This window comes from Haliotis rufescens, unplaced genomic scaffold (assembly GCF_023055435.1).
Source record: "Haliotis rufescens isolate VD_foot unplaced genomic scaffold, xgHalRufe1.0.p SCAF_20, whole genome shotgun sequence".
Lineage (NCBI taxonomy): Eukaryota > Metazoa > Mollusca > Gastropoda > Lepetellida > Haliotidae > Haliotis > Haliotis rufescens.
In genome coordinates, this window is record NW_025963891.1 from 18,378,394 (window position 1) to 18,398,510 (window position 20,117).

Consider the following 20,117-nt stretch of genomic DNA (forward strand, 5'->3'; position numbering starts at 1 on the left):
AGACCCGGGTTCGATTCCCCACAAGGGTACAATGTGTTAAGTCCATATCTGGTGTTGTTCCCATCCTATCTATGTAACAGCGAATAGATCCCTGAGTGAGTATGGTTTTAAGCCGCTTTTAGCAATATTCCAGCAATATCACTGATGGGAACAACACCAGATATGGACTTCACACATTGTACCCTTGTGGGGAATCGAACCCGGGTCTGGGTTAGAACTGGTCCCTAGCAACCTATGCTTGTTGTGAGAGGCGACTAAATAGATCGGGTGATCAGGGGTGTTGGCATCGTACCCCGACGACGTTGGGCGTTGCTGAATACTGATGGTCATCTGGATTAGACATGAATATTTCCAGGTCGCTGTTACATAGATAGGATATTACTGAGTGTGGCGTTAAACACAAACACAAAGACAGTGAGTACACGGGATCTATTCTCCAGACCGTGGTGGTTTAGCTGTAGTAATAACAGTCTGTACTCACTGTCTGTGTGTTTGTGTTTAACTCCACACTCAGTAATATCCTATCTATGTAACAGCGACCTGGAAATATTCAAGTCTAGTCCAGGTAGACCATCAGTATTCAGCAACGCCCAACGTCGTCGGGGTACGATGCCAACACCCCTGATCACCCGATCTATTAAGTCGCCTCTCACAACAAGCATAGGTTGCTAGGGACCAATTCTAACCCAGCATCCCGACACAAGCTCATCTCTTGTATCCCCCACAATGACATTGCTGGAATATTGCTAAAAGCGGTGTACACCATAACACCACATTCATACTCATTCGTTATGTCTATATTGATGGCATAATGACGCATACACATAAACACTTACATCCTCGATTGTCAAGTCTATTAACTGTATTAGTTGTATCATCTGAACTCTGTACTAAATCTATACTTCAACTTTGCTTTGAGTTCGATTCAACTGACGTGCTAAAAATCTTATCCAATTACAGCCATGTTGTTAAGCAATATTCCAGCTATATGACAGCGATCTGTAAATAATTGAGTCTGGACCAGACAATCCAGTGATTGATATCATGAGCATTGATCCACGCAATTGGGATCGATGACATGCATCAACAAAGTCAGCGAGCCTGACCACCCGATCACGTTAGTCACCTAGCTAGGCCTCTTACGACAAGCATAGTCGCCTTTTACGGCAAGTATGGGTTGCTGAAGACCTGTTCTACCCCGGATCTTCACGGGTCCAATTACAGCCATGGATGAGATTAGGGTAAGATATGCTGATCTTCAGAAACGAAGATGGCATGATGACGACAACCACGATTGTGCAGTCATTGTGCAGAATGTGCAGTCATTTTCCGCCACGTCAGGGCGAAGACCCGGGTTCGATTCCCCACATGGGTACAATGTGTGAAGCCCATTTCTGGTGTCCCCCATGATATTACTGGAATATTGCTAAAAGCGGCGTAAAACTAAACTCACTCCCTCATTTCCGCCACCGTCCTGCAACATGCAAGTCTTGTACAACAAGATGGTTATTTGGATTCCTTGGTGCCTACAAACCTGATACAGAGTCCCGGGGCCACGTACCTCCAGCACCCGATACACATGTACAGCCAGCTACAGCCTCTCTGTTTGACTGACATTTAGTCTCAGAAATAAAGTTATCTTATTAACAAATATATATCTGTAAAATAAAAATAATAAAATCCAAATGGAGCAAGAACAATCCTGCATTTCAGGGTCGAGGCAATCTAGACTTGCCAAATTATTCTAGTCTTGAGTTGGGCTCCTGTTTTATTTTATTTTTTCTCTAGGGTCTGGATGACAGATTTCCTCTGTCTGAGAAAGAGACACAGTTACGGCCTAACGCAATCTGGCATCTGTATTAGCAGTTAGGCCATCATCTTCTTCATTCTGATATGGGGCAAGATTTACCACGCGATAGAGGACGTCACTTCTGTCGTTCTACCATTAATGTTACTGTTAGATAAGTGTAAAGGGTAAAAAGTACCAACATCTGTGTGCTACATCTATTTCATGATGTTTCGGCCGCCTCCGTGGTACTGAGGTACAGTGTCAGCCTGGAGTGTGGAAGATCGGGGGTTCGATCCCCGGCCGCGTTATACCAAAAGACGTTATAAGATGATACTTGTTGTTATTCTGCCTGGCGTTCGGCTTTAAGGGGATAAAAAGACAAAGATACAAAGACAACGCACCACCTTCCCAAAACACCAGATGAACAGAAGGGGCCCATGTTTCTAGAGCGCCCACCACCCGAAACAAAGACATTGCACCACCTACCGACAACACCAGATGAACAGAAGGGGCCCATGTTTCTAGAGCTCCCACCACCCGAAACAAAGACATTGCACCACCTACCGACAACACCAGATGAACAGAAGGGGCCCATGTTTCTAGAGCGCCCACCACCCGAAACAAAGACATTTGCACCACCTACCGACAACACCAGATGAACAGAAGGGGCCCATGTTTCTAGAGCTCCCACCACCCGAAACAAAGACATTGCACCACCTACCGACAACACCAGATGAACAGAAGGGGCCCATGTTTCTAGAGCTCCCACCACCCGAAACAAAGACATTGCACCACCTACCGACAACACCAGATGAACAGAAGGGGCCCATGTTTCTAGAGCGCCCACCACCCGAAACAAAAACATTGCACCACCTACCGACAACACCAGATGAACAGAAGGGGCCCATGTTTCTAGAGCTCCCACCACCCGAAACAAATACATTGCAGCACTTACCCACAACACCAGATGAACAGAAGGGGCCCATGTTTCTAGAGCGCCCACCACCCGAAACAAATACATTGCAGCACTTACCCACAACACCAGATGAACAGAAGGGGCCCATGTTTCTAGAGTGCCCACCACCCGAAACAAAGACATTGCACCACCTACCGACAACACCAGATGAACAGAAGGGTCCCATGTTTCTAGAGCTCCCACCACCCGAAACAAAGACATTGCACCACCTACCGACAACACCAGATGAACAGAAGGGTCCCATGTTCGTAGAACGTCCAGCAGGGTAGTGTAGTCAATCTGGTCCCACTGTTGCGTGACGTTAAGGTAAAGGGCTTTACCAGTTTGGTCCAAGGCCGAGACGAGGAACGTAAAGGTCTCCCTGGCCTCATCCGAGGTAAATGGAGACCAGTCATGATCTGTGCGTGGTGTTAACAACATTGGTCAACTGTTATAATGTAATAATATGAATTGGCGATTTTCTAAAATCCCGAGTGACTAAATAAATGCTTAAATCGTCTTATAACCCTGCAGTTTTACTATAGTATTCTTTTTGGATCATCAAGACAACAAGACCGATTCATTTAAATTACGATCTGATTTCTTAACTTTGAGTTTTCGTCATGCAGTAACCATATATGTCTGATCTAGTTTTACTCCTTTTATCCCCTTCTCACTCTTAAAACAAGGCACTAAAATCAAATACCGTTACCCGTTCGAATTACTTAATTAAATCCTATCGACTCACTTTTGCTCTGTCTTATTTGTTGGAAGAATGTCCTGTTAGCTTCAGGAAGTGTCTTTTCAAAGGCATTCAACTTAGCCTCGGTGTCGAGAAGGTCAGACTGACGTCCCCCGGTGCCGATCTGCGCATGACAGCGGAGGGACGGCAAGTTCCGAAACGCCTTGAAGTCTTTCAGAGTACTTATTGCAGGGCCACGTTGCCCCCTTTGTGTGTTCACTTGGCAAGCTGGAATATGATTGAGGTTTTTACTAACATACAGTTGAGGCGAAATATTGTCCGACTGAGGAAAAGCACATGGCGATAACACCCATAGCCAGTTGAATTAGAAAACAATAGCAGCAATGCAGTTTAGGAACTTTTCTTCATTCTTTGTTTACCGATTGTACTCAAATAGTCCTTGGTCGGAATAGACAATGAACATAACTTTTAAAATGATATGTTGAAAGTATACAAAATATCTTTGATGAACGGATGACATATTATGATCTCCTACACGTCCACGTGCATACGATTTAAGAAATGAGTAAAATGTCGGACGCCGTTATCATCCTTATCTTATGAATGCAACTCATTTTCAACATTGGCATCTTTTGGTTTTATTACAACTCGGTTGAAGAGGTGCAGCTTAAATGTTTTGAATATTTTGAGTTCAGATGTTTTGAATAATTATGTTTTTGACCCTATCGGTATTTTTTCAAGGACACTACAAACGTATCGTGAAAATGCGGCATCTTGGATCGGGGATTTTCTCATTCTCAATGTCGGCCGCCTTCACTCTCATTTTAGGGCCCAGTCGTCTAAGGCGCCGCGATTCGCTGTGCGGAGTTGTGTCCCTTGGGCTCGTCAGAAACCTATGAGTGTGGGTTCGAATCCCGGCTCGCCCCGATTATGTTTCTAGGTTTGTCAGCACCATACCCGTGCTCGTGGGTTTCACCGAAGTGGTAAACGTCCGAGACCTGCATCACGCCGCGATATAACTGGAATACTGTTAAAAGCGACGTTAAACCCAACTCACTCACTAACTCTTATTTCACCCACTTTTGTGTACTTCATCATGTTATAGTCCAAAACTTGAAGTACCATAAATAGGGAATATATCAGTTATATCAACGTTTTCGGTAATTGAATTGTTTGGTCGGCATACTTAGAAGTTAACGGATGACAAAGTAAAGACAATTTTTGGATAACAACATCTTTATTTGCTGTAAAGGCGACGTTTCGGTATCGATCCTTATACCGTTGTCATGCAAGGCTGAAAAAAAGTCGGCTGAGGTTGTTTATGTTGATTGCCGCGTCTCCATGTAGACGACGGATGAATTGTTTGATAAGCTCATAGTTTTTTTGTAAATAAGTAATTTAACTTCCACCTTCTTGAAAAAATACTCTCATCATCAATAAACAAAGTCTCGACCGCTGTTGTGACTGAACCAGTTGTGCTGACTGTGATGTGAAATGCCCATTATGCACCATGTGAGTGAGTGAGTGAGTTTGGTTTAACGCCGCTTTTAATAGTATTCCAGTTATCTCGCGGCGTGTCAGCTTAGTGTGGGAGGAAAGCCCGAAGTGAAGCAGGTCTCAGACGTTTACCACTTCGGTGAAACACACGAGCACGGGTATGGTGCTGACACACCTAGAAACATAATCAGGGCGAACCTGGATTCGAACCCACAATCATAGGTTTCTGGCGTGTCCAAGGGACGTAACTCTGCACTTATGCATCACGTACTCTTACTTGGAATAGAGATACAGCATAAACACGTCATGACAAATGTAAAGGAGGATATTTGTTTGTCCAGAGAAATGAATTATAAACATCATTACAAGTTATGCTGTGAATGAGAAACGTATTGTATTAAACGGGTAGTGTCCACAGTTTGGAGGATGGGGTCAGTTGTTCAGCAATCGATCAATCATTAAGACTGAAATCAGCACATGGAACCTATAATCCTTCAGATTGTCACAATTGTGATTCCGTATTGAGTATTCCCCTCACGGGCATCAATACATGCCCCAACTCGACGACAGGCGGAAGATGGGAGACGTCTGATCACAAGAAATGGGATGCCGCATCGACAGGATTCCGCAATGTTCCAAATCCCGCGTTGGCAGCGCTACAGATGCCGCATTGATAGGATTCCAGATGCCGCATTGACAGGGCTCCAGATGCCGCACTGACCGGGTTCCAGATGACGCAATGACAGGGTTCCGAAATATTCCAAATCCCGCATTGACAGGGCTCCAGATTCCGCATTGACAGGGCTCTAGATGCCGCATTGACAGGGCTCTAGATGCCGCATTGACAGGATTAAAGATGCCGCATTGACAGGATTCCGCAATGTTCAAAATCCCGCGTTAGCAGGGCTCCAGATTCCGCATTGACAGGGCTCCAGATGCCGCGTTGACAGGATTCCAGATGTCGCGTTGACAGGGCAACAGATGCCGCGTTGACAGGGCTCCAGATGCCGCATTGACAGGGCTCCAGATGCCGCGTTGGCAGGGATCCAGATGCCGCGTTGACAGGGCAACAGATGCCGCGTTGACAGGGCTCCAGATGCCGCGTTGGCAGGGCTACAGATGCCGCGTTGGCAGGGATCCAGATGCCGCGTTGGCAGGGCTCCAGATGCCGCGTTGGCAGGAATCAAGATGCCGCGTTGGCAGGGCTCCAGATACCGCATTGACAGGGCTCCAGATGCCGCGTTGACAGGGCTCCAGATGCCGCGTTGGCAGGGATCCAGATGCCGCGTTGGCAGGGGTCCAGATACGGCGTTGGCAGGAATCCAGATGCCGCGTTTGCAGGGCTCCAGATGCCGCGTTGGCAGGGCTACAGATGCCGCGTTGGCAGGGATCCAGATGCCGCGTTGGCAGGGCTCCAGATGCCGCGTTGGCAGGGATCCAGATGCCGCGTTGGCAGGGCTCCAGATGCCGCATTGACAGGTCTCCAGATGCCGCGTTGACAGGGCTCCAGATACCGCGTTGGCAGGAATCCAGATGCCGCGTTGGCAGGGCTCCAGATGCCGCGTTGGCAGGGCTACAGATGCCGCGTTGGCAGGGCTCCAGATGCCGCGTTGGCAGGGCTCCAGATGCCGCGTTGGCAGGGATCCAGATGCCGCGTTGGCAGGGCTCCAGATGCCGCATTGACAGGTCTCCAGATGCCGCGTTGACAGGGCTCCAGATATCGCGTTGGCAGGGATCCAGATGCCGCGTTGGCAGGGGTCCAGATACCGCGTTGGCAGGAATCCAGATGCCGCGTTGGCAGGGCTCTAGATGCCGCGTTGGCAGGGATCCAGATACCGCGTTGGCAGGGTTCCAGATGCCGCATTGACAGGGCTACATATACCGCACTGACAGGGCTTCTGATGCCGTATTGACAGAGCTCCAGATACCACATTGACAGGGCTCCAGATACCCCGTTGGCAGGAATCCAGATGCCGCGTTGGCAGGGCTCAAGATTTCGCATTGACAGGGCAACAGATGCCGCGTTGACAGGGCTCCAGATGCTGCGTTGGCAGGGCTCCAGATGCCGCGTTGGCAGGGATCCAGATGCTGCTTTGGCAGGGATCCAGATGCCGCGTTGGCAGGCATCCAGATGCCGCGTTGGCAGGGATCCAGATACGGCGCTGGCAGGGATCCAGATACCGCGTTGGCAGGGATCCAGATACCGCGTTGGCAGGGCTCCAGATACCGCGTTGGCAGGGATCCAGATGCCGCGTTGGCAGGGATCCAGATGCCGCGTTGGCAGGGATCCAGATGCCGCGTTGGCAGGGATCCAGATACCGCGGTGGCAGGGCTCCAGATACCGCGTTGGCAGGGATCCAGATGCCACGTTGGCAGGGCTCCAGATACCGCGTTGGCAGGGGTTCCAGATACCGCGTTGGCAGGGCTCCAGATGCCGCATTGACAGGGCTCCAGGTGCCACTCTGACAGGGCTCCAGATGCCGCGTTGGCAGGGCTCCAGATGCCGCATTGACAGGGCTCCAGATGCCACTCTGACAGGGCTCCAGATACCGCGTTGGCAGGGCTCCAGATACCGCGTTGGCAGGGCTCCAGATGCCGTATTGACAGGGTTCCAGATGCCCCATTGACAGGGCTCCAGATACCGCGTTGGCTTGGCGCCAGATACCGCGTTGGCAGGGCTCCAGATGCCACATTAACAGGGCTCCAGATGCCGCATTGACAGGGCTCCAGATGCCGCGTTGGTAGGGCTCCAGATGCCGCATGGACAGGGCTCCAGATGCCACTCTGACAGGGCTCCAGATGCCACATTAACAGGGCTCCAGATGCCGCATTGACAGGGCTCCAGATGCCACATTAACAGGGCTCCAGATACCGCATTGACAGGGCTCCAGATGCCGCGTTGACAGGATTCCAGATGCCGCATTGACAGGGCTCCAGATACCGCATTGACAGGGCTCCAGATGCCGCATTGACAGGGCTACAGATACCGCATTGACAGGGCTCCAGATGCCGCATTGACAGGGCTCCAGATGCCACTCTGACAGGGCTCCAGATACCGCGTTGGCAGGGCTCCAGATACCGCGTTGGCAGGGCTCCAGATACCGCGTTGGTAGGGCTCCAGATGCCGCATTGACAGGGCTCCAGATACCACTCTGACAGGGCTCCAGATGCCGCGTTGGCAGGGCTCCAAATGCCGCATTGACAGGGCTCCAGATGCCACTCTGACAGAGCTCTAGATACCGCGTTGGCAGGGCTCCAAATACCGCGTTGGCAGGGCTCCAGATACCGCGTTGGCAGGGCTCCAGATGCCGCATTGACAGGGCTACAGATACCGCGTTGGTAGGGCTCCAGATGCCGCATTGACACGGCTCCAGATACCGCGTTGGTAGGGCTCCAGATGCCGCGTTGGCAGGGCGTCAGATGCCGCGTTGGCAGGGCTGACAGGGCTCCAGATGCCACATTGACAGGGCTCCAGATGCCGCATTGACAGGGCTCCAGATACCACATTGACAGGGCTACAGATACCGCATTGACAGGGCTCCAGATATCACATTAAGAGGGCTACAGATACCGCATTGACTGGGCTACTGATGCCGCATTGACAGGGCTCCATATGACGCAGGGCTACAGATCGCAACTGATTGTGTCACCGCGATTCCTCAGATGGAGGATACGTGGAAGATCTGCCACTCCCAGGCCTGTCTCTCCTCCGCCCAGTCTGCCGGAAACAGAATGTGCGCCAGGTGACTTTTATTCCGCTACAGCCAAAACGTACGACGTGGTCATGCGTTGATCCTTGATGTAGCATACAAACATTTTTCCATATCTGTGCAGTAAAACACTGCAGGGAGAATAAACCATGAGGGCGCAGTCCCAAGTGGTTTAATCTCTCCGCAGTGTTTTATTGTAAGATAAACAACGACCACGAGTCGTTTATTTCTTAGCTGAGATATCAACATTATGTACGCCCTCGTTGATGATGATAAACTGTACAAGCTTGAAAAATATTTACCGGTATTTTAATAATGGTTGGTTGGTTGGTTGGTTGTTTAACGCCGCACTCAGCAATAGTCCAGCTATATGACGGCGGTCTGTAAATAATCGAGTCTGGACCAGACAATCCAGTGATTGACATCATGAGCATCGATCCACGCAATTGGGATCGATGACATGCATCAACCAAGTCAGCGAGCCTGACCACCCGATCCCGTTAGTCGCCTTTTACGACAAGCATAGTCGCCTTTAAGGGCAAGCATGGGTTGCTGAAGACCTATTCTACTCCGGATCTTCACGGGGATTTTAATAATGGTGACTCCCTCAATAGAATCCGACCTCGGCAATGTCGGACAAGTCCATTTTATGCATGGGCGGGTATTTCCCACATATTCTCGCAATCCTCACGTCGCCTACCTGAACCTTTTCTTCCAATACCGATTGTCATGTCTCTCAAGCTTTCGGATGCGATCTTTTGGCCATAGCGTTTATCTGTGTTGCCCAGCTACATCTATGGGGAACAACTCACAAGACACTCCCTCTCCAAAATAACTTCGTCCAATATACGAGCTACATCTATGGGGAACAACTCACAAGACACTCCCTCTCAAAAATAACTTCGTCCACAAAGAGGATTTGAGAGGGAGTGTCTTGTGAGTTGTTCCCCATAGATGTAGCTGGGCAACACAGATAAACGCTATGGCCGAACGAGCGCATCTCCAGAAATGACGTCATGATAGAACAATGTTTTATCGTGAAATAAACAACACTTTGTTCTTCGTTGTTCTTTGTGATCTATCGCATAGCTTTCTTATATAAAAATTAAAAAACGGAAAACTAAATGTGAATTTCTTTTTGCTGCCGTCGTCTATGTTTGAGGTCAAAAAGGTGTTGAGCACATGTAAAGTTATTATACAATAAAGAGACAAAAGCAGATTGAACATATCAAACTATGCTAAGCAGCTACAAGGACGAAGGGGGTTCTAACAAACGGTTACATCTGATTGGCTGAGGTTTGGTGAATACAACATCCGGGGTATTTCCCATTCTAAATTCAGTACCGTAAATTACCATATACTAGTATTCCTATCAATAATATGAGGTAGGGCCAACATAGAGACTGTCATATCAAAGGCCGTTACAACCAGACCCGTATTACACCTCCTGGCGGGCTGACACAGCTTGTCAATGCATTTGAATGGCAAACGGTACCAGCCATGGTAAGAAATTGGAGTTTCATCTCTTTGTGCGTCGCCTGCTCGGCTTGCTTTCCCGTGACAATGTCTTCCAAACAAGGTGAAGATACAGTTTACGAGTTGATGTTATGATTTATGATATAAAGGTTATGATATGGCAGTTTTCAACTCTTGTGTCGTGGTATCCTAGTAAGTTTTAGAGGAGCGGATTAATTAACTGGTATTGATTCCTTTCACTGGATGGACAATTGAAAAACGACTTCATCTGCAGTGTGCTCGGTTTTTACCGTAACTCACTAAAAGCATATTGTACTTCGTGAACAGGACGTGTATCGATTTTGACGTGTTATTATGTGCTTATGTTTCGCCATCTAGTAACCATGGTCGACGTCAATAGGTGAAAGTGACTCGGATAGACAAACAACCCAAAGCCTGTTCAACCAAAAGAACAGTGGAGGACATCACGAAGCTAAAGATTAAGTAATTGTTATCGGGGATTTAAAAAAAATATTTGTTGTTCTTTTTGGAGGGTGTGTCATTGTGTGTTAGTGTCTTGGTCTCTTTGTTTTGTTTAGATATTTTATTTTTGGTCATCTTATTGATATAACATTAATAATTATTGTTTTAATTGCATCCTGCAAATCACTAATCCTCCAATACCAAGCCACTGTATTAGCATTCAGTCTGACATCCATTACCAACATAAAACACTACCATCTAATCAAGTGAGTCTTTATCAGGATAATATCATTTAGTAAACAGTCCAATAATAAGATCTGCAAATAAAGCGTTTGCTATCATTCACTATCCAAAGCGCCCTTTCAGTTTCACGTCGATTAATACTTAATAGTCGTAATGTCGGTGATTCGCCTCACCTATCAATCTGTCCTATTCGGTATACCTTGTGTTTGTTGTGGAAACCTTTGTTACGTTAGTGAGAAAACTATATTCCTATCGACATATTCACTCTCATAATCCCTACACAGCAACCTTCAACCCGATCACCTGATGTTTATAGGGGCATTTTACACTTGAGCGAACACTGCCACGTTAATAATGGCATTTCAAAGTAAACTACATAAAGCTTGGACTGTACTATAATATACAATCAAACCTGAAATCGCAACCCACACGTCGATCTGACAGTGTGGCATTAAATATTTATTTTAAAGTATGCGAGCGCAAAGTCAGGGTATAGCTTTGATGCACTAAAATATATTTAGCGTATTTTTTTATGTTTCAGTGCATTCGTACAATACGACGTCACATATTAAATCAATATAATAATCAAGTTATATGACGACGGCCTGTTAATAATCGAGTCTGGGCCCCGTTCCTCAAAGCGATCTTAGTGCTACGATGATCGCAAGCCTATGCTAAAGTATGGGACTTACGATCACCTTAGCGCTAAGTTCGCTTTGGGGAACGGGGCCCTGGACCGGAAATCAAGTGATTGATATTATGATCATCAAACCACGTAGTTGAGACGCGATGACATGCGATCAACCAAATCACCGAGCCCCCACAACAGGGCCCACTTGCACAAAGCGATCTTAGCTCTACCATGATCGTAACTCCCATACTTTAACATAGGCTTACGATAGTCTTAGTGCTAAGATCGCTTTGTGCAAGTGGGCCCTGATCGGTTTAGCCGCCTCTTCTGACAAGCATAGATTGCTGGTACCCTATATTCCTACGAATCAGAAGACGAGGACATGCGTACTAATGCATGTAATCGATAAAGTATTTCCGAAGTGCAAACAGGCCCTATTGGTTCATGAAAAGCGTGCTATTATCGAGTTCCCACAAAGCCATACTTTACACCTTAGATGTTTCGTGTGGCTGCGAACAAGCCGCTTCTGTGTTAAACCGTCGCAGAGAAAGTACAGGTGTCAATTTTAGTTTTGTTCAAATGTATATATTTATGGTTTAGAACAAAGGTGCCGAGGATCCTTGTCTCAGAACAAGGGTTCCAGCGGGTTGTTGTTTTCTGTTGCCAAGCAACATTCTAACATCGTTAATGCGTCGAAATCGATCATCAGACAGGCACCGCCGGTCAATGTAAATCTGAGAAAGTATCTTATTACAGTCATAGTGACACTAGAGACCGTGTTTGTCGATAATCATGCATGTTTATATTATTCTATATTAAAACTCAAGGTCTGCGTTGTCACCATGGATGTTTTAGGTGATAGACGTATTTGTCGGTTCAGCAGTGTTACCATGACGACAGTTGTATAAATTCGCCTTTACACATTCGATTTCTGATGGCAATGTCTTCCTGGTTCTGAGAGGGTGTTTTCAATGCCATACTGGACCTTGTACTGCTGAGGTTGTATGGTACCAGATATGTGCATGTTAATTACCCGAAATCACCTAAAAGACTTCTATTAAACGGTATACATACCCACCTCGATATACCGCAGACATATCCGCCAGACCTAATGGCTTATCATGTACCAAGGTTCTCTTGAAAAGCCTTTGTTTTTAGTGTCAACCTTGAAAAGGTTTGAAAATCACAGAATTCGCGAAATAGCTAAAAAGCTTTGATTTTGTACAAAGTGACATAAACGTGTGAATAAAAGTATTAAAATTCATGACAGGCTTAATATTTTTTATTTGGTGGTTGGGAAAATATATCTTGTGCGATGTTTATATTGTTTGTTAGGTGTCATAACTGTAATAGGACTAATATATAACATGCTGGATTAAGAAAGAAATATTGAAAAGGCCTTGAATATTAGTGTTCCATATCTGTATGAACCTTGCGTATGCGATTGGTAGTTCACTGGTAAAGGAGCCGAAAAGCCGGGTTCGATACCCCTCTTGGGTAGATGAGCATCTAATTCTTTGTGCTCACTGTCATACTGCGGGACTGTTTCTGACTCATTAAAGCCGAGAGGAACGCAGCCTGTTTTCTAAAATTATCAACATCTTATATCGAGATACATATTTCAGTATGTAACTGCTTCGTATTAACTTGTTAGTTTGTAAGTTTCTACATGACAGCGGTCTGTAAATAATCGAGTCAGGACCAGACAATACAGTGATTGGCATTATGGTCATCGATCCACATAGTAGGGATACGATGACATGCATCAACCAGTCAGCGAGCCTGACCCCTCGATCCCGTTAGTCGCCTCTTACGACAAGCATATTCGCCTTTTAAGGTAAACATGGATTGCTGAATAAATATTCTAACCCGGTTTGTTTGTTTGTTTGTTGTTTGAAGCCGCACTCAGCAATATTACAGCTATATCACGACAGTCTGTAAATATTCGAGTCTGGACCAGACAATCCAGTGATTGACATTATGAGCATCGATCCACGCAAATTGGGATACGATGACATGCATCAACCAAGTCAGCGAGCCTGACCACCCGATCCCGTTAGTCGCCTCTTATAGCAAGTATAGTCGGTTCTTGGGGCAAGCATGGGTTGCTGAAGACCTATTCTACCCCGGATCTTCACGGGTCACCTTGTCATTATTATTATTATTATTATTATTATTATTATTATTATTATTGATGAAAACCATTTAGGATAACAAGGTTATAAAAACGTTTTAAATAACGATGAATTCGTATATACAAACCAGTTATTTTTTACAAACTAGTGGACAGAGCGTCTGCCAGCAGGGCGGAAGGTGGGTGATTCGATCCTCGGCCACGTCATACCAAAAAACACGTTACAAGACGGTGTTTGTAGTCAATACAGTATTCCCTGCCTGGAACTCGGTAGTCTGTCTTACAGACCCTGATACAAATATATATCAAATACAGCTCATGCAAGTCTGTAATGTTTGGTAAGTCTAGATTACTGCAGTATCAGGAAGAGAGTCTCTGGGCTCCCTTTTATTATATTTTTATTAAGATAATTGACCAACTGTTTTTTTCTGTACGATATGTTCATTTCAGAGACTAGATGTTAGTCTAGGAACTCGGCATTAAGGGGATAAACCAAGGACTGGTCGGCCCGGTGTTAGTATTAAGTGTCAAAAGGGGGTACCCATGTTTACCTGCGGAAGAAGTGCAATAATCTTCAACACGCCATTAAACCCCATTTCACCTCACCTTTTTTATTTTCTCAACACTTTTTCCATCAGTTACTCGGACACATTTATTGCTTGTTGGTTGGAATACTTGTACCTTTTAACCGTACAACAATCCTCACCTTGATATCCTCATCCTGAATACCTGTATACCTACATGTATAAACCGTACATCCTCATCTTCATGAACACTGCTTGATAATCGATTTTATAAAACACATGGTTACAATCATGTGAAATAACGAAATACACACGACACTGTTTCCCTAAATCAAAGAGCATTAATTAACACGATTGCGGTGAAGTTAAGGGACATACCTTGCAGCAGAGTCGCAATCAGCACAACCAACCTTCCTGTCGCCATCGCTTCTGCTTGTGTGTTGGATTCACCGAGACAGGGTGTGGGGATGTTTACGACTGTGACAGCGCGGTCGGTTGCTCGCTTACCGCGGGTGGGGCGCGTAACACCTCCCTTTGAAATGTTTTACAAAGAACACAGAGGTTGTTTACAACATGCGTGTAGGGGGTAGGGCGAGGCCATGTGTTCACTCAGTCGAAAAAGATAATACTCTTTACATAACAGAATTAAGCTGCGCATAAGTAGAATTATGTATAGAAAAGCTTCGTTGAAAGTCCATTGCCGTTCCATTTATTCCAATTGTTTATATATACGTAGGTCTAAGTGGCATCGATGGGGTTTTTTATCACTTCCGATAGCGTTTACGGTTGCGTGCATCTGCCAGGTGAAGGCCGCTTGTACTTACCACACAACGAATACGAGGAGTTCTTTAATTAATCACCGCAATACCACAAGAGCCCCGTGAAGATCCAGGTCAGAATGCTTGGCCTTACAAACGACTATTTGTTTGTTTGGTGACAAGAAAAACCACAAGAAGCCATTGACATCAGGAGACACCAGCCAGCCATGAACCGTGACCAGGGATCTGCCAAGTGCTTGGGACTTATTTCTTTGATCTTTGTCGGTGCTAATTACCTGGCTGGCTTCAACTTGCCCTTTGCCATGTCCACTCTGCTCCATGTTGCTCCCCTGGATTTTTTTTTATTTATAGAAACCAGTTTAATTTGAATCATGAAAATACAAGTTGGGGACAAGTGATGCTTGTACAAATATTTGCACACACACACACACACCCTCCCATGTAAAAAAAAGTTAACTACGGCCTTGATGTACATATATATCCTCTCTGCCTCATGGAATTCATTCACCTGATGAAGGAGTAAGCATATACTCTGAACTCTGAAACGTTGTGTTCCTCATAATAAAGAAGTTGACATCCATATATTCTCTTACTTATGTTTGTTTGTTGTTTAACGCCGCACTCAGCAATATTCCAGCTATATGACGGCGGTCTGTAAATAATCGAATCTGGACCAGACAATCCAGTGATTGACATCGTGAGCATCGATCCACTCAATTGGTATACGATGACACACATTAACCATGTCAGCGAGCCTGACCACCAGATCCCGTTATTCGCCTCTTAAGACAAGCAAAGTCGCCTTTTATAGCACGTGTCTGCTGGTGTTTGGTCTGTGTTTGATATAAATGTTTAAAACACAGATAAATTGCAGCATATTTGCCTTCTTTTACATTTCCCCTAGCTACGACCTAGCTAAACCACATGTTGTTTATCAGCTTGCTAGAGGTCAGTTGAGGCACGTGTTAGTGACTCGGGTTTAACTGCTTTTAACAGTCTTTCAGTTATTTCCTCGATCATGTCATAAGAACTTAACATTAGGGCTGGGACGGGTAACGCGGGTACTTGGGTCGGGTGGGTATTGAGTAGGACCCAGGTACCCACAGGACTACCCGGACCCGTGGTTAGTCACGTGATATATTGTTTAATGACAAAAAAATATCTAAAACTCTATGGTTACAAGTCACCTATGTTCGCTTTTTTTCTGACTATGCACCCATTCCTTCTGACCTTTGTAGGTTTGAATAAAGATAAAACTTCAGTCAACTTCAGTGTATGCATGACGAGTTCGTTTTATACGTGTATCTACATACATTTTACCAGGGCTACGGTCAAACTATTCCCAATCGTGCTGGGTACGCGGGTAGTAAATGTGGACTCGTCCCAGCCCTATTTAACATGGGAGAAGAGTCTGGAGTGATGCATCAGGTGGTGTATCTATAATTGGATCGTTGACAAACATTTAAAAATATATTACCATTTTGAAAATGTTCCTGATATTTTCTCTCTGGTGACTCCCATTTCCCACCACAATTCTGATCTTGTAATAATAGTCTAAGAGAACCTTTGATGAACCAGGCTCCAACAGTCTCCTCAATTCATACCTAACAATTCCTCCCATTTCCCACCACAATTCTGATCTTGTAATAATAGTCTAAGAGAACCTTTGATGAACCAGGCTCCAACAGTCTCCTCAATTCATACCTAACAAAACAGTTTATTGACAAGATGTATTTTCATACAATCTGGTCACAGAAAACAGTTCAACAATAAGGATGCTTTGTCCCATCTTCCCGAGGCAAGTGAGTTAACTGACTATAAAAGTCCAGTTTCCACCCTTGCCGAACTAGGCTGTTATTATGGAGTTACATTTTGGCTGGACTAACGAGTCTATGCATAGTCCAATCAAAATCGCGCACTGAAATCGAAATCCGGTTCGTAAAGTGTCATGCAGATTTCGGTCGACTGCAGGATTTGCAAAGCATGTCAACCGCTAACTCGTTGTCACCAGATATTTTCTAAATCTTTTCATGCTTTTAATCAAGATGCTCACGTGATTTGATGCACTTCGCGATGTAAAACTCGTTTTATCACAATATAGATCTTGATTATCAATCAGATCGTCTTGACTGGGCGCCACCGTTTTGTTTGAAGCAAATGCGAGTAATACGAGAGGTTGAATCTGATTGGTCAATAGGAGAGGCATAGAAAGGACATAACTCGAAATAGCCACTGGTGGCGCCACGATCGAGCCCAGGAATTCCAGCCTAGTTCGGCAAAGGTGGAAACTGGACTTTTAAAGTAAGTTAACTCTTTTGCCTCGGGAAGATGACTTTGTCCTGTCCAAAATAATTTTAGAAAAATTATATCAAATAGAAAACAAAAATGCCTTTTAGAAAGTGGTCAAATGTAACTACATGTAATGTTATATTTGGGGTGACACTTTCTTAGTGAAGTACAGATTCTCATACTTTTCTAGGATTGAGTTCTATCCGGGTTTCAGACCCCCATTGCCATAGTGAGGCACCTAATCGCCAGCACACAAAGTCAGCGATCTAACCCACTCAGCCACTGAGACTTAACCAAAAATGAAAGTCCGACAACTGGTAGTCTAGATCGCATGCTTTTTGACTACTTTCTAAAAGGCATTTGTGTGTTCATAGCTTTTGGCCATGGGAGCCGTGCCAGTTTACACTTGTCAGAGTGGTACTCAATGTACGTGATCTAGACTACCAGTTGTCGAACTTTCATTTTTGTGGAAGCCTCAGTGGCTGAGTGGGTTAGATCGCTGACTTCGAGTGCTGGCGATTAGGTGCCACACTCTGTCAGTGTGGGTTCGACTACCGGACAGCTTCAACCCAAAAAAGTACGAGAATCTGTACTTTACTAAGAAAATGTCATCCCAAATATAACATTTGTTACAATATCAAAATAATTTTTGAAAAGTAATGTCATTATTAACGTCATTGTTTTGTGATAAATAACAACAAAAATCATCTTTGTAGTGTCGGACAATTTAATTTGTTATATTGGTGAATATGCCCATGGACATGTACAGGAGGCCAAATTAAAACAAAATAAAAAACTTGCTTTTGGAGTTAATTTCTTTATTTCTTTTTTTTAAATGATTAAAAAAACAGTTATCACAAAATTACAATAAATAACATGTTTAAAATAAGACTATTTTCAGTCAAACATAATATTTCACATCTAAATTTTAATTTACTTTTGCCATAAATAGGATAGTTTAATCCACATAACAAGCAAAAGGCATCTTCCCAAGGCAAGAGAGTTAACTGGACTTTTATAGTCAGTTAACTCACTTGCCTCGGGAAGATGGCAAAAGGATACTGCAGGCCTACATGGAAATGTATGTCAACTTCACATAGCAGAATTGAGATCTTTTTCTTCAAGAAAAAAAACCCAGAACTTTTTCTTCAGGATGTTGAAAGTGTTGACATTGTCCATGTTTCTACTGCTCGAGTTCTCTTTAACAAAAAGACATTCACTTTTCAACAATTTATAATGACTGCTGTTTTTCGCAATGGTAACTTTCTTTGGCACTGCTGGGATATTGTCTACTAGTATGTATTTGTTTTAACCTTTCTCTCACCACATGTGATTCATATGAATGACACAGGTAAATATGTGAGAACATTCAAAATCAGTATCATTAGCTTACTGTTGATAATATCAGGCTTTGTGAAATGTGGAGTTGACCGTTCATGTATTCACCATCTTTATCGTTCATGAAAGCCAGATGTTCACAGAATTTTCACAGCAGCCTGAAGTATTGTCATAGTTCTAAAGGTTTGACATACATAATATCCCTGAAATAAAGTTATGTATATGGTCAAACAATAATTCTATGTGTGAACCCTCAAGTGTCTCATAATGTCATTGCCAGTACTTCACGGTGTTGTGTCTCTTATCATGCTTATCAGTGTAGTTGCTATTTTAAATCAAGCAGTGAGAATGAAGCCTGTGATTGCAATGTCAAGTGATTTGCTGGCACGTTTGTTTACGTACGAATTTACACATAAGGAAAGCTGTATCTAAACTAGAACGTTATGCAATAGTTCTTTTAGCTAGTAGACATCACATTAATGTCAATCTCATTAAAATCAGATCTTAGTTATCGCTACCTCTAAACAAAGATCTGACCATTGCGGGTCATTTCAGACCAACCTTTCATCTGACCAATCAGAGCATCGCTTAGCAGATCATGAAAGTGACAGCTAGAATGTGATTATCGTGCAACCTCGAAAAAAACCCACACAGGGTATTCTGAACGAGTTATTGCCTTTATGTCTGTATTCATACAATATAGACCATCTGTTAGCCATTCCAGAATGTTCTTTTGTTCAGTTTTTCATTTTTAAATCAAGTATATACATGTATTTAAATATTTTTCGAAGCGCAGTTGCTAGTTTGAAACTCGTGCCGTAAAGCTTGATTAAGCTGCCTTCTGATTGGCTATTGCTGACTTCTTGTTAGTTATTCCATTGGTCAGTCAAAGTTCGCAAAAGTTCAGTCTGACGTGATCCTGTAATTGGATGTCCTCAGATCTTTGTTCAGCGGTAGCGAGAACTAAGATCTTATTTCAATGAGATTGCCTGTGATTGTTCAGATTACATTGCACAAACAGTATTGTTTCTCGCTTGACACAGTCATAGTCTAGCATTTGTCTGCTGTACACATAGCCTCGATCTCAGGCAATGGCAGGTTCACACAATGTTCATGTACAAAGTAGGGATTAACGAGACACACATCACCACCACATCACATTGCATCTGTATGTAGTCATGGGCGATGGAGTAATGTAGTGTATATAAAACCGTGATGTATTGGGAGTGAGTGAGTATTTGTTTTACGCCGCTTTTAGCAATATTCCAGCAATGTCACAGTGGGGGACACCAGAAATGTCCGGAATCAAACCCGGGTTTACAGCTTAAAAAGCGAACGCTTTAACCACATGGCTACCCGACGATGACGATGACTAAGTTGAAACCTGAGGATGAGGATGGACTAAGGCGAAACTTCAGGATGAGGATGACTAAATGGAAACTTGAGTATGATAAAGTACATCAAACATCATCACAGCCATTACAAAGTCAGACATAGAGAGATTACGGTATTATACAAGCATGTGTGTCAAGCTGATTTTACAAACAATTTTCTTCTATTTCCCCGAGGGAGAGTGAGTAAAATCAG

General features: G+C 44.4%; 1 protein-coding gene across 1 annotated transcript in view; it reads right to left on the reverse strand.

Annotated features, from left to right (window-relative positions):
- Positions 1-14,654, reverse strand: part of LOC124132966 — a 48,663-nt gene extending 34,009 nt beyond the window's left edge. Inside the window, exons 1-3 of the mRNA XM_046497153.2 lie at positions 14,503-14,654; positions 3,493-3,714; positions 2,979-3,163 (exon numbers count right to left, since the gene is read on the reverse strand). Of these exons, the coding sequence (XP_046353109.2) occupies positions 2,979-3,163; positions 3,493-3,714; positions 14,503-14,548 (453 nt within the window). The 5' untranslated portion in view covers positions 14,549-14,654. The remainder of the gene's footprint in view (positions 1-2,978; positions 3,164-3,492; positions 3,715-14,502) is intronic.
- Between the last annotated feature and the right edge of the window lie 5,463 nt (positions 14,655-20,117).